The sequence below is a fragment of the Notamacropus eugenii genome, chromosome 6 (assembly GCF_028372415.1).
Source record: "Notamacropus eugenii isolate mMacEug1 chromosome 6, mMacEug1.pri_v2, whole genome shotgun sequence".
Lineage (NCBI taxonomy): Eukaryota > Metazoa > Chordata > Mammalia > Diprotodontia > Macropodidae > Notamacropus > Notamacropus eugenii.
This window is the reverse complement of record NC_092877.1, coordinates 37,726,758-37,742,060: the sequence shown is the minus strand read 5'-3', so window position 1 is coordinate 37,742,060 and position 15,303 is coordinate 37,726,758. Positions and strand designations below refer to the sequence as shown.

Sequence of the window (15,303 nt, the reverse complement as noted above, 5' to 3'; positions counted from 1 at the left end):
GTCTATTTTTTTTACTGGACCTATGATTTCCTTGATGTAGGAAACTCAGGTTGGTACCTCCTCAGCAGCCTGGAGTCTCTGAGAACTGCCTAGAACACTGAGAAGTTAAGCGACTGGTCTCAGGTCACAGCCACAGATGGCTGAGGTGCAGCCTCTCTCCAGGGCCATATTTCTGCCCACTGGGCCACAACCCAATCATTCTGAGTCTTCTTACTATCATTATTCATCAGTGCTTCAGTGAATGCTGATGAGCGATCCTTACATCTGCGCGATACTGCATCACAGTGCCTGTTGGTGTGTATTTTTTGTCTGATTTGAATTTAGCAAATTGTGTTCTCATTCCAAGATGCAATTGTATTCCAGTGCCCATTTTTTTTGTAGCATAGATTTGAGAATGGTATATTGAGGAGAAAGAGTACTGGCCATGAATCACTCTGAGGTCCCATAACCCTGGTTCTTGTGTTTTGAGGTGGTGGTTGAAGAGTGAATAGGTGAGGTGGGTGGTCTGTGGGCTATTGTCCCCTAGTATTACCAAAATTAAAAGACAAAAATGATCAGAATATGACAGTTCATGAGCAGTTGTAACATCCAACTTGCCCAAACAATGTTAGGTTGGGTTGGAAACTTTTCTTTTAGAAATGGAAGAGTCCTCATTTTAATAGATGCTCTAGTGGTCTTAGTTTTCCCTACCTGTAAAAGCAGTGATTTGGATTGAATAATCTCTAAAGTTCCTTCCAATGCTAGTGATCTATGACTGCTTACTAAGAAGTTATAGGTAAGTTTGACATACTGAGTCAGAGAATAACTTTGATTATAGAAATTGTTAAATGTACCATTATTTGGGAATCTCTCTGCTTAATTATGTAGCAGGTCTGTTTTCTATCTGGTCACATTTGATTTAAATTATATACAGTAGACCTGGGAAACATTTTGTTGGACTAGGAAATGTTTCTAGCCTTCATGATCATCTGGCCTGGAAGTGGATTTTTTTCTTGGTTTTCCTTTGGTTTTTCAGTGTTATGTACCAGTGTTCTTCACAGCCAGAGTTTTTCCTCTAAGATTTGTAATCCAGCTCAGGGGAAACTACGAGTCTTGTATTGGGATGCCTTCAACTAGAGTTTCTAAAACCTGTTTGTGTCCTGTACTCCTCTGGCAGTCTATTGAAACCAATTAGCCCTTCTCAGAATCATGTTTTTAAATGCATGAAATAAAATATAAGGGAGTACAAAGAAAGCTAATTCTACTGAATTATGGTTATCCTCATTTTTAAAAAGTTCACAGACCCCTGTCTCAAATAGCGTCTTTGCCACCCCCGTCTCATTCCCACCATCCAATTTTGGGCAACATAGTAAAGGGAACTTGGGGTCAGAAGTACTGCTCTACTGCTTTACTAGCTGTGGTGGGTCAAGTCATAGAGCCTCACCCTTCCTCGGCATGCTCTGAAATGATAGGATTGGGTTAAGCAACCCTTGAGAGGGCTTTTCCATCTTTACCTCCTTATTCAACCCAAATCTCCAAGAGACTCCTCGAAGATAGTTTCTGATGGATGATAGGTAGTGTGTAGTCATTGCACCATCTTGTGGCCATGCCTAGTTACTGCACCTCCCCTCTTACATGGAGGTGGGGGAATGGTGGCTCTGCTCAACACCCAGCGATGCAAAAGTAACTTTAATTTCTTACCTCTAGCAGAGCCTCCAGGAATAGGAGTATACTAAGCTGGCATCTCTCCTCGGGGGTTTCCCTGGTAAATCCTTGACTTGGTGAGCTGAGAATGTCTTAACAATAAGCATTCCCAGGATAGATTCACTAAAGGGAAATAAATCCACCTATGCCTGAGTGACCCCTCTCATCTTAAACCTAGTCTCATCACCTCACTCATAGGATTTGTGGTTAGAAGGTATCTTAGAGACCATCTTGTCCACCTCTGTGCTTTTACAGATAAGGAAACTGAGGTCTGGAGAGCAGAAGTGATTTAATTAGAAACAGAGAACAGTAGACCTAGCATTGGAACCCAGGCCCTCTCATTTCAAATGCAGTGCTCTGTTCACAGCTTCCCGTTTTTAAATTTCCCTGTCTGTGTGTAGAATTAGCCTGTAAAGGACATTGGCTTTAGCAGCATTGTCCCATCTCAGAGATCAGGGCATTCCCCACCATACAGGAACCATCTGTTTTCCTTCTTTCCCTGCTCTTAGGGGAGCAGCACTGCCCACATTCTCTCCATGCTCCCCACTGTCATGTGGCCTTTTTATACTGTGCTCAACAACTTTTTGAGCCTTTGAGAAAAACTATTTCTCTTTCCTGGCAAAATTTCAAGAGACTTCCTATTTATTTAGTAAAGAACCCTGGAATAAGTCAGCAGATCTGGGTTGTAGAGCCAGCAAAAGGTGAAACCAGTACTAGAATTTGGGTTTTCCCATTAGGTTGCCTTTAACTTCTGTGAACCTAGTTTTGATTTTGTTACTTATATAATAATATACCACATAGTTATATTATAGTTACATATTTAAATACTTTAGAGATTCCTAATAGCTTCATGGGAGAAAAAAAAATTCATCTCTTGGTAGTTAACTTTGTGATGAGCTTTTGTTAACTGTTCAGTCTGTCTGACTCTTTGTGGTCCTGTGGACCATAGCACGCTAATGCTGTCCATGGGGTTTTCCTTCTCCAGTGGTTTAAGGCGCAAACAGGTTAAGTGACTTGCCCAGGATCATACAGCTAGTAAGTGTCTGAGGCTGATTTTAAACTCAGGTCTGACCCCAGTCCCGGTGCTTTGCCCACCAAGCCATGTAACTGCCTCCAAGCTGTGATAAGCTTCCCCCAAATGAACTAAGCAGGTGCTCTGATTGCGAATGTGCATATTAGTGCTAGGCCCATAGCTTTGAAGCTTTTCTAACCTATGGTAGCACCTGCCAAACTGGCATAGCCTTAGAAAACTCACTTTTCTACTGGGATGGGTTATATCAGAGGACACTATATGTTTGAGTGTATATAAGGGTGTGTACATACCATTGTATTATAGGAGGGATATTTGATACATTACAGGTACCAATTTCACAGCTCCACGAACAGTGCGTAAGTGTGCCTGTTTGTCCCCAGCCCTTCCAACACTTTTTTGTTTCCAAGGGAGAAATGTGAGTTACATTATTTTGTACTTTTTAAATTATTAATGGTGTGAGTTTTTAAAACATATAGCTTGATAACTTGGATTTCTGCCTTAGAAAACTATTCCTAAGATTCAGAGCTCAGAAAGGATCTTAGAGCTCATCTAGTCAGTTGACTCATTTTACTCATTTGAGGCTTCTAAAGAGGAAGGGCTTGCCTTAGGTCACATAGCTAATAAGTAGCAGAAAAAAATTAATGCTAATGCTAATTTATAGTGCTTTAGGATTTACAAAGCATACTCTGTTCATCATCCCTCGAATCTCACAACTCTGGAGAGTAGGAGCCCATTTTCCATTGAAGGAAAGAGGCTCTGGGAAAACTAAGGGCACAGCCAGGAAGATGGAGACAAAATCCAGCCCTGAGCCTCTCCTACCAGAGGCTGTGCTGCTTCTGTCCTCAGGGAACTCCAGGTGCCTGCTTCCCCAGGAGTTCCTACCCTAGCTTCTGCCTTACTTTTCCCATGTTCCCAATGCTTTCCAGCTGTGGGGGAGCTTAATTCAAGACTGTTGTCTTTTAACTCATGTATATTGGGGATCAGGAAAAGTTATCAATGTTCATATTTATCATCAGTGCTAAGACTGAACACAGCAAAAAGAGAAAAACTCAGAATTTGGGTTTGACTATAAAAGTAGCACTAATGATTGTCATTTACATAAATCTCTTGTCATTGACAATGAATTGTATAACACAGTACTAATTATGCATATTATTAAACATGTCAAATTAACATTTATGAGTTGATTACAGTAATAAACTATTTGTAAATACTCAGTCTTCCTAATTTGTTCCCGGGGTAAAGTTCCCAATTCAGCCCTTATCCTTACCAATACCATCTTCTCTACTTCTGTTCTTCATCCCTTTTCCATGGGTTTGCCCCTTCATATATTAAATTCTTCCAGAGTTCTAGGAATATCTAGTTGTCCAGTTTGGCTGGAAGGAGGAGGGAATAAAAGGTGGAAAAAGAGGGTTGAAGTTAGTTTGTGAGGGTCCTAAATGTCAGGCTGAGGAGTTTGTCTTTTATCCTAGTGGTCACTGGGAGGCACTGATGGCTTGAGGGGGTTGAGGAAGAAAGAATGGAGTGGTCAGATGTGTTTTAGGAATGTGAATTTGGCACCTGTGTGGAGGATGGCTGGGAGAGTAGAAAGACTGGAGGGAAGGAGACACAAGAGTGATGACAGCAAGGCCAGCCAAGATGCAAGATGGATAGACATGTAGGACGTGTGGAAATAGGCTCAAACTCTGTGCTGGGAGGATGGATGGGAGAGGTTTGGACAGGAATGGGGGAGGGGAAGAGGGAGGGGCAGGTTTGAGGGAAGGGTAATGACTTTTATTTTGAACATGAGTGTGTGTGTGTGTGTGTGTGTGTGTGTGTGTGTGTGTGTGTGTGCATGTATGTATGTACACAGCATGAGCACACAAACTGGGTAGACATGCTGATAATCATTCTTCCAGAATGGAGAAGATAGAAAAATTTCCCTTTTCATAGGATTTTCTGACATGTGGGATGTTGGATAGGGGTTGATAAACAAAATTTTACTGTACTTGAGTGGTGCCTGGTGCCTGTGTATATAACAAATTAAATTAATTCTAAATTGATTTTTTTTCAGTCCTATTTTGTCACAGATTATGATCCAACAATTGAAGATTCATATACTAAACAGTGCGTGATAGATGATAGAGCAGCACGGCTGGACAGTAAGTCATTCCATGTCACTTTTCGTTCCTGTCAAGTGTAAAGAGCTTTTCTCTCCAACAGCCTTCTTGCAGAACTCTTTCTCATGATATGAAGGGGGCTCTAAACTCTAGGATAATCTGCCAAACTAGAAGGGCTTGAAAGGACTCTTCTGACCGAGAACCATCTTAGCTAAATCCAGAGAGACTCAGCCACCATGGCATGCAGACTGTTTATTAAAATATAGAAGGGCTGTGGTCCATTTTTGTGGTACTCTTGAAATTCTGAACTGTCACAGTTTAGATTAAGGAATTAGTTACAGAGTTGGAAAGGACCTCAAAAGTCCAGCCTCTGCCCAAATCATGACCTCCACCAACTAGTGGTAATCTACTCAATTCCTGTTTGAAAATGGGAAACTCAGTACCTCTTAAGGCAATGCATTTCTTTTTTGGGTAGTTCTGTGAATAAGTTGAGCTGAAATATGTCTTTGTAGGGCCAAGGAGAACAAGTCTACTTCTCCTACATGATAACCCCTTAAATATTTCAAGACAGCTACCATTCTGTACCCCATCTTGGCTCTGCTACCGTCTCCCCAAGTCTTAAGTAGCTTCAACGTCATTGATCTCTGTCTGAAATGTAGTAAGATCCTCAATCCCAAACATAATAATTGTTGTACTGATTCTTGATTCCCCCAGCATTTCCCACCTTAGGATGGGGGAATACATGATTATAACTCACCCTTTTAAAAACTATTCTCAACTGTAAAAGCTGAAATGAACTCTGTAGGATTAGGGTATTCATTTTATATATTGTAGTGGATTAGAATTCCTAGCTCTCAGGCTGTGTTGGACCTGTTGTGACTTATTAAGCTTTGTCAGATTTGTTTTTATAGAGAAGCATCCTGGTTTAGTGAGTCAGGAGACCTGTGATGGCATCCTGACTAAGGCCTTCCTCCTTAGATTGTAAGCTCCTTAAGGCCAGGGTCTGTCTTTGGTACTTCTTTGTATCACCAGGGCATCGCATGGGGCCTGGAACATAGTGGACACTTAATAAATTGCTTATTAAATGACTACAATCCTTCCTGGCTTTGTGATGTTGTTTCTTCTTTGGACCTCAGTTGTCATCTGTAAAATCTGTAAAATATTGTACCAGTTAGTTAGGAGTTGTGAAGAAAGCACTTTATAAACCTGAAATCACTGTTTATATGTATGGCAATAATTTATGGGTCACTATATTGCTTCTTAATGGAGTTCTTCAGAAAGCCTGAACTGTATTTTTGGATGTGTCCAAAGTTCAGAAAGTCCCTGATTTTATCAGTATTGCTATTGCTTCCACCGATGTAGATCCCAACCCCTCCACACTCTTAGTTTGATGACTTTTGATGATTTTGGTGCTGCCACCCTCCCAGTAAACAAAATACTCAGTGTCCCAAACCCCAGATAACACATCAAGTCTCCCCAGGCCTCTCTTGCAAGCTCTCCTGCCAGAGGTTGCCCAGTACTGATCACCTTTCAGGTGCAAGGATGTACCAGAAGAGGCCTTAATGGAGAGTCTATATTAAACTCTCTGATTGGAAATCAGAATTTCCTGGGGAATTTGCTGGTATCCATTTATTCCATCAGAGTATGATGTAAAGTTTACGTAGCTTCAGCTGCTCTACCTGTTATTTTTATTTTTGTTTTTCCCATGGAAAATGATACCTGAACCTGATGACTTGTTTCACATTTCTGAAATTGCATACAGCATTAGCACATATTTGTTTTGATCTCTTGAGACCAGAATATTGAGAAAGAATAAGACCCTAAAATTCTCATTGGTGGTAATTTTTTCATATCTTTGCCTGCAGATTAGGGGTGTGCTGGAGCCAGCTTGTATTGACTTACAATAATTGATCGTTAAATTTTCATTGTAAATGTCACATCTTGGAAATCCAAAAATATTGTAAATTGGGCCTCGATATTTTGTTTTGTTGGTTGTTTACACTTCAGGAAGCGATAGAGAAAACGATACTAATGCAGGTTAAGGCTAAAAGCCTGCTGTGCTTTTTTGGAAAGCTTTGTTGATTTTTAAAAAGCAGCATACCATTATTGCAGATACACTACTTTTGATTCGGGGGAACTCTGCTCATTGTAAATACCTTTTTAATTGGGAAGCCTTTGGTAAGGGTGTGGAGAGGGGGAGAAGTCATCTTTGAAAGTGCATATATAACTATGTCTCCATTTTATTTTTGTGTAGTTCTGGACACTGCAGGTCAAGAAGAGTTTGGGGCGATGAGAGAACAATATATGAGGACTGGAGAGGGCTTCTTGCTGGTTTTTTCAGTTACTGACAGAGGAAGGTATGTATAAGTGTTACAATGTTAGAGCAACAAAATGGATCCAAACCTGCTCTTTTGAATCATGTTTGGATTTTCTGTTTCTTTTTTTTTTTTTGCATAAAGGAAAATTTTGAGCATGAAAATAGAATTTATGAATTACTGTGAATGATATTGTTTAACATCTGCTCTAATGTTAAGTTACCCAACAGTTTCATTTGTATTTTTGGTTTTAGTTTTGAAGAAATCTATAAGTTTCAAAGACAGATTCTCAGAGTAAAGGACCGTGATGAGTTTCCAATGATTTTAGTTGGTAATAAAGCAGATCTTGACCATCAAAGACAGGTAAGAAGTTTCATGACTATTACTCCTGTGCCTTGTGATTGGAGTGAATATAAACTCGGGTATGTGTATTTCAAAGAGTTTGTACCACATGTTTTGAAAATACTGAGTTTGATAATGTAATAAAAGATATATACATTCAATGAGGAAAAAGAAAGCAGACATTTAGGAAACGTATCATCTTTCATTGTCATTCATTTTACTCAATCATAGCGTATAATTGGAGCATTGACTGCATGAGAAGTTGTGCTCCTCCCTGTCAAATTGCTTTTCTTTCCCCACAGTTAGGATCTGGTCACTGAGGCCCTGAGAAGTGAGGCAGCCCTCTCTGATTGGGAGGCCAGTGCTCTGCCCACTACAGCGGTATTGACTCAACTGCAGTTTCTGCCTTTGTGGCGTTTGTTAAAAATGGTTATTCTCTGATTTTTGTGTGTGTTGATTCCTGCTAGACCTGTAGCTTATGGGGCTACACATGTAAGCAACATATAGTGAGAATCCTATTGAAAATCTTTGCAAATAGATATGAGCTATGATTATTATTATAATGATTTTCTCACTAAAGATGTAGCCAGAAGATTCATTTAAGATGGAAAAGAGGGTCTGCAGGCTTCCCAGCCTGAAAGAGGAGAATAAAGGGAATGAAATGGTTGGTTTCATTGTGTGTCCAAACACTGGGCCAGCTCCCTTCTCAGGCTTCATGAGGAGGATAGGCAGAGATTCTTAACCTGGGCTCTGTAAACTTGTTAATGTTTTTAATAACTGTATTTCAATATAGTTGAATTCCTTTGTAATTTTATATATTATAAGCATGATCCTGAGAAGACTGTCAAAGGAGACCAAAAAAGATTATGAACCCCTGGCATAGATGGTTAAACTTGCCGTGAAACTACCAGAGGAAGCAGCCCCGTGTGGTAGAAAACATTTGAAATGAACTGAGTTCAAATCCCAATCCACTCATGGAGCTTCCCTCAAGCCCTGCTCACTCAGCTTCTTTGATGATTCAGTTCCTCATCTGTAAAATGGGGGTGGTAATATTGGTACTGCTGTACTAAGAAAATGATATAAATGTGAGGTCGATGATCCCAGCAGCATTCATAGCTAAACATCAAAATGGAACAAATCCGCCAGTCTCCTCATTGGCAGTAATAGAGGAACCATTACACTCTGCCACTCCCCTTCCCGTGCATCAGTGATGAAGCCAGAACAAACAGCTAGTCTTTCTATGCACTTACAGAAAAATGTGTGGAGACATCCTGCCTTCTTAAGAACTCTCAAAGAGTGGGTTCCAAAACAGTGGAACAGGTCAGACAATGAAGAAAAAGAATCAAGACGACATTCCCACGTGTATTTAGATCTTACCTCCCTATAACTCACTATGCTAGTGGTCTCTGTGAGCATCCTGGACATCCTTTCTGAAAACAAAAAAAGGAATCCTAAGCCCCTTAATGTTACGGTGAGGACACTGAGGCCTAAGGAAGTCAAATGATTTGCCCAGAGTCATCAGGACTTCTAGCTGCCGTCACACTTTTCCCACTGACCGTGATTCCTCCTACACATCCTGTTTAAAACCCACATTAAGATTTCCTATTGATGCCATAGTTCTCCAAATTCTCTTATTTACAGGTGTTGTAACATTTATTTCCTCAAGTCCTGGGGTACCACAAAACTTCCTTCAGTGCAATCTGCAGTAATGTGAAAGATACTGGTTTAATCATTTACACTCAAAAAACGGAGTGAATAAAAAATACCCATAGCCCAGATGATGGTCTGCTCTTGGATGACAGCCCATTGAATTAGTCTTTCCATATGTGTATCTTGGACAAGTTCTACAGATGCATAATGAATGAGCTGGGCCCAGAATGGAGGAGGAGAAAAAGACCACACAGTGCTTTCAGTGATGCCAAACTGCCTGGCATTGGTAAAGCTCATCTCTTTAGTTAGTATCAGTGTTCTCAGTGAGGGGCTGTTCCTATCCATCATGCAACACCATAAGTTCATAGTTAAACTTGACAAATAACCTGAAGGACAACGGAAGGAAGCATAGTTAGGTGTAAACAACCTATAGAACAACAGCTCATGCAAAAAGTGTCATAAAAGACATTACTGAGGCTATGTATGAGCAAAAAGGGTGGAGACACAGTCATGTAAGGAGAGGGAGAGCCAGCAGATGTAAAGACTACTGAATTTTTGTGGGAATACACAAACGAGAATTAACGATGAATAAGAAGCTTGTAGAACAATAAGATTCTGCATCAGTAGAAGGAGTAGCTATGCTCAGAAAATCACGGAGCCATCAAAGCAAGATAATGTGTGTAGATTTAAATCTTTAACTGTAGAGGTCCTTAATATCTCTCTATTTACTAACCTCAGAGGTCCCTAATGCTGAGAGAGAATCTGAGACCTGTGTGAGGAACTATGAGTGTCCTATTTTACAGATGAGAAATCTATGTCTCAGAAAGGGTAAGTGACTTGCCCAGGAATCACATCTGTTAAGTGTCAGAGATGAAATTTGAACTTGGGTCTTTTGACTCTTAAGATCAATGGCAGGGTCTAATTTATTTACCAGCTATGTAACTTTAAGCAAGTCACCTTCCTTCTCTGGTCCTCAGTTTTCTCATCTACAAAATGAAAAGATTAGGTTAGATAATTTTTAAGTTCCCTTGAGTCTTTGATCTGAATTAAATTCCACTGTTGATATACTTTTTTTTTTTTTTTACTTTTGGAGATTGAGGTTTATCATCCTATTAAATTTTTTTTGTTTTTATTGTTTAAAAATTTTATTCACTTAACAAAAAACCCCAACACATTTCCACATATAGTAGCCCATAAAAGATAACTGCATATGAATATAAATTTGCTACATTTAGCTTGCTTTCCTAAAATTCGATTATATGTGTGTGTATAGATACATATACATATGTCTATACATACACACACACATAAATAAAATTCAGCATGTTGTTTCCAAAGCTGTCCTTCTTGTCCCCTTCAGCACTTCATTCATTTTTCTAATGTACATTTTCTTTTAAATTCTCGGTGGCATCTTTCCTTTTTTTCTTTTTGACACTATCATTCCTAGTCATCTCTCCTCCTTAAATAATCTTTCCATATTAAGAGAAGAAATAAAAGCTTTAGAACGTAAGCAGAGGCTACATGTTGGTCGTGTGTGAAAGCTCTGTCATTTGTTATTATAATTTTCTTCATCCATAAAATAAGAATAGACTAGATCGATCACCTTTGAGGTCCTTCTAAATCTGTGATTCTATGATTATCTACTTATTTCCTAGTTCGTAAACTTCAATTAACATACCCATGTGAGCAACAGTGGGGCTGTACTTAACTAGTCTGAGCCAGCCTTTGCCCTGTTTGGGCTTCATTCTCCTTGTCTGTGAAATAAGTTTAGATTAAATTAGATGGTTTCTGAGGTCGAATCCATCTCTAAATTCTGCATTAGTAATCTGGTATTTTCTTTATCAGTGAAGACATTATCCCATTTAGACTTTTCCTTTCCTCTTGTAATGAAAAATGGGTCATTTCCTCCCTAGGCATGGATTCTATAGGGGTTTCCAGTTGTGAGATGGATCTGAGTGTTGTGGTCTCCTCTACCTTGTGCCTAATAGCCCACAGTCTATGGGGTGGAATAAAGCAAAACTACAAGTTTGTACTTTTTCTCAAACATCTCTCTGAAGGTCACTCTTCATTCCAGGTAACACAAGAAGAAGGACAGCAACTTGCAAGACAGCTCAAGGTGACATACATGGAGGCATCTGCAAAAATTAGAATGAATGTAGACCAAGCTTTTCATGAACTTGTCCGGGTTATCAGGTCAGTCCGGAGCCTTCTCACAGGGCTTTACTATAAGATTCATATTTCTGTTTTATAATTTTTAGTTGAAAAGATGTTCCTTTTGTACTTGTTACCAAAAGAAAGCAAGAGTATTTTGTAGCCAGCGTCCTTTTGCTAAGCATTAAATATTCCTGATAGGCAGAAGTTAGATTTGTCATTTTTAATATTTCTTATAATTATACAGATTAAAGATTGTAGGAGCTGACTAGAACCCCGAGAAATGTAGACTGTCAGACCTGGAAAAAAACCTTTAAGATCATGTAATTCCAATTGCATTTTGAAGATGAAGAAACTAAGGCCCAGAGAAGGGAAATGGATTGGCACTTAGGTCAAGGGTGCTGATTATTAGATGAACCACAGTTAGAAAGCCAGTTGTACTGTAGAAGTGATGCAGTCAATCCCTGGGAATTTATTGAGTGGCCATGATTGCAAGTCAGCCACCAGAAATTTTTCCTTTAATGTTATTTCCTCTCAGGGTCTGACACACCGGGTCTTTATATAGTTTGAGTTGTGTGTCTCTCTATTTACGCAGTAGATAAAATGATTAGTCCTGTGTGTATGTATGTATGTATGTATATACCATCCCAGAAAGTACTAAAATCAAGCTAGTGAAGATCGTAGAGCTTTGAGAAATGGTAACAGTTATCAATGTATTTGTTTTTGTACTGTTAATCTACCTTTCTTTAAAAAGGAGCCTGTTAAAAGAGAATCTGTCAGTATATATTTCTGGGAATTTTGAAGGAATTGGGTTGGATGAGACATGGGGAAGTTGTTAAAGGTTTGAGAATAACATTATCTCAACTTTCGGTTCCCCTAAACACCTGAGGTCTCTTTTATTCCTTATATTTGGAAAAAAAATAATAAATTTTGCTTAATTAGTTTTCAACACTTTGTCAGAAGACCTTCAGCCATTTAAAATTTGCTGTCATCTCATGATCCATAATCTTGACATAGAGGTTACAGAAGATCTGAGCACTAGTTTAGCCATGCCACATGGGGTTGGTCTAAATGATCACTACAGTGATTTCCAACTAGAATGCCCTGGTCCTGTCCTGCCTCCTGGACACTTAATCTTTCCTACCACCTCAGAGGCTGACCATTATGAGTCTCTGGAAGAATGAACATCAGAGTCTTTTTGATGAGGCGGAGTTAATTTTTCTTCACACCTTCTCGTACCTGGTACAGCTTGATTGTTTCTCCAAGGATTTCTTAAACTAGCGTTGTGCTTAGGTCTTTTGTTCTCTCCGGGAGTTCTGCTTCTTTGGTCCACCAGTCTCAAAGTTTCTGGTGTCCAGTGTATAAAAGGTCCCTTTCTTTCCTATTTTTAATTGGAAGTTAAATATCACATTTATATCACACAAAATATCACACATTTGAAAACCTTCAATTTTTAGAAAAAAACTTTTTATTTTACAGGAAATTTCAAGAGCAAGAATGTCCTCCTTCCCCAGAACCAGCAAGGAAAGAGAAAGACAAGAAAGGCTGCCATTGTGTAATTTTTTAAGAATCCCATGAATCTTAGCTGCCGACTGCCAGAAAAAGCCCTCGTCTACTCCTTTCTTCCCTCCAGTTTACATCCTGTTGGGTACCTCTTTAGCCTTATGCAAGCATGTCCTTGAAATGACCACCATGTTAGCCTTAGTCCAAGAAGCCAGCTAAATCCTGGCCTGGAAGATGATGGTGATGATGCTGATGATTTTAATGGTCATGTCAGGACAGACTTAAAGAAAACACTAAGGCTGCTTCTCTAAGACCATCCAATTACTTTTTTTTTTTTTTGAAGCTAGACATGTGTATGTGTGTACACACACACACACACACACACACACACACACACACACTTAACATGATTCTTTAAGGGCTTACACTCATAGTGGGGATGAATCAGCCTTGAGTCCCCAATTGTTTTCCAAGCTGAAATCATTGTATGCAAAATTATTAATTTTTAACTTCTGAGATCACATTGCCTACTGTCATCCTAAATCAAAACCTAGGGAGTTTTTGTTGTGGGTTTTTGTTTGTTTTGTTTTGGGAGAAAATGTGAATTAGCTTTTTTGCCCAAGAGAATAAAATTTGATTTCAACTTCAGTTATTCTTTAAACCCACTGAAATGAGTTAACAAAACTGAGGCATTTTGAACCTCATGGATCACTGTACCTTCTGGTTTCCAGTGGCCAGAAACACCCAGCCATCTACTGTATTTTTTTCTGTGTGTCCAGAGCATCTATGGGGCTCTTGTTACTCTTGCCATTCTGGTTGCTATATGGCTAATGATGGTGGTGTCCTCTGTGGCCAAATACCTGGGCTCCTTCTGAACCTAAGCATTTCAGTTTCTTAGGGATCTTTCTCAGCCATTTATTTGAGGGGGGAAGGGGTCAAACAATCATTTGTGTCTGTCCTCTTTTTTGAATATTTCTGGATAAGGGATTCAAGACAACAAACTGTAGTCATTTTTGTTTTGATGTAATATAAAAAATGGAATTGATCTTTCCAGGGTCAGAGATGACTAATGTTTTTGCTATATACTTTTATACATTATTTTCTTATCAAACTAGTTAACAAGTATTTTTATATGTTTGTAAGCCAATATGCTTTCACAGCATAACTTGTGTATATGTAAAGATGAGTATTTAATTCTCACAGTTCACTTCTAACCAACAAACAAAAGCAGATATGGAAACTGCAGAAACTGTGGTAAAACTTCTCTTTATTTTTCTGGGCTTTTTCAGGGCCCACTTTTGGCCAGTCACATCCCTGCCCAATATATTGTCACAGGTACAACTCCCAGGATGTGGATCTCAAAATCACTTAAGGTAGCCCTTACTGGAGACTGACCATATACATGAAGTATTAAACTGTACAACTCTTTAACTGACTCTTTGTTTAACTGTGGATGGCTTCTGATGTTTTAAAAAAAATTTATGGATTGTGTTTAAACAATTCAAGACTATGCTTCCTGATTTTGAGAGGCTAAGTGGTGGTATTGCACAATCACCACTCTCCCGAATGTGTACAACAGCCCCACGATGTTGATAAAGTATATACCCTTGTAGAGCTTTGGGTGCTAGAATTAAAGAGAATCTGTTATGACAAGGTGACTGCTGTGCTGCCCATCTTATTTGGAGGTTGGGGAGCAGGGTGGGTGCAGAGGATTGAGCAATAGTCATCCTAAATTCATTTACTGAATTGTAGCCGCACATTAAAGAAAGCAAAAGCTTTCTCCACTTGACTACCAAAAAGTGCTATTAAAAAAAAATCCTTCAGTCATAGGCATTTATCAGTTGGCAGAGCTTGAAGGTCCTTAGAGCATCTTAGGTTGGCAGTGAGAGAGAATGTCTTATATACTTCGTTATTCAGATGGAGCATAGCTAATGGCCAGCCATTGTTTTGGTCAGGAGGTTCTCTGATGAAGTTCTTTACACGAGTTCTCCTGCCCACTTCGTTGACCATGCTGACATCAGGACTTTGCTGAATCTGTGCTCTAGCTGATATTGGTAGCCCCCTTTAGTCATGCAGGTCACTGGATGTCCATATGTTCTCATGCTTCTATACATCATCTGTCCAACATTCTAGAATTCTTCCTTTAAATGCCTCATGAAAAGATTTTTATCTATTTCATGGATTGACATGGCCAGGGAATCCTATGGGCCCCTTTGAACATAATGAGCCCTTTCATACTTGGTAGAATCTTTAAGGCATAGGAGGACCATTCAAGGACCCTAGATCCCTCCATATGGCAAGAGAGTACTTTCACAGAGGTATCTTAAGTCAGAGCATTTGATAATCAAAAATTGACTCAGCCAATTTAGAAAGAAATCTCTTGCTTTTACAGAATAGATAGGTGCTAGCAGAAGGAAATGTAAAACAGGTCCAGTCCATGGAATCATGGACTCCATTATATAATCAAGGGCTTTCCGATGTGAAACAGTGCCCAGTTGTAGGCAGCTGAAAGTGCTGGATAAAAGAG

At 39.3% G+C, this 15,303-nt stretch overlaps 1 protein-coding gene across 2 annotated transcripts in view; it reads left to right on the top strand.

Moving 5' to 3' along the window:
• The window catches only part of RRAS2 (RAS related 2), an 81,207-nt gene extending 66,773 nt beyond the window's left edge, over nucleotides 1-14,434 (top strand). For both annotated transcript variants that reach the window (XM_072619538.1, XM_072619540.1), the window contains exons 2-6: nucleotides 4,770-4,857; nucleotides 7,070-7,172; nucleotides 7,385-7,493; nucleotides 11,197-11,315; nucleotides 12,753-14,434. In XM_072619538.1, coding sequence (XP_072475639.1) covers nucleotides 4,770-4,857; nucleotides 7,070-7,172; nucleotides 7,385-7,493; nucleotides 11,197-11,315; nucleotides 12,753-12,840 — 507 coding nt within the window. In that variant the 3' untranslated portion in view covers nucleotides 12,841-14,434. The remainder of the gene's footprint in view (nucleotides 1-4,769; nucleotides 4,858-7,069; nucleotides 7,173-7,384; nucleotides 7,494-11,196; nucleotides 11,316-12,752) is intronic.
• Nucleotides 14,435-15,303: the final 869 nt, after the last annotated feature.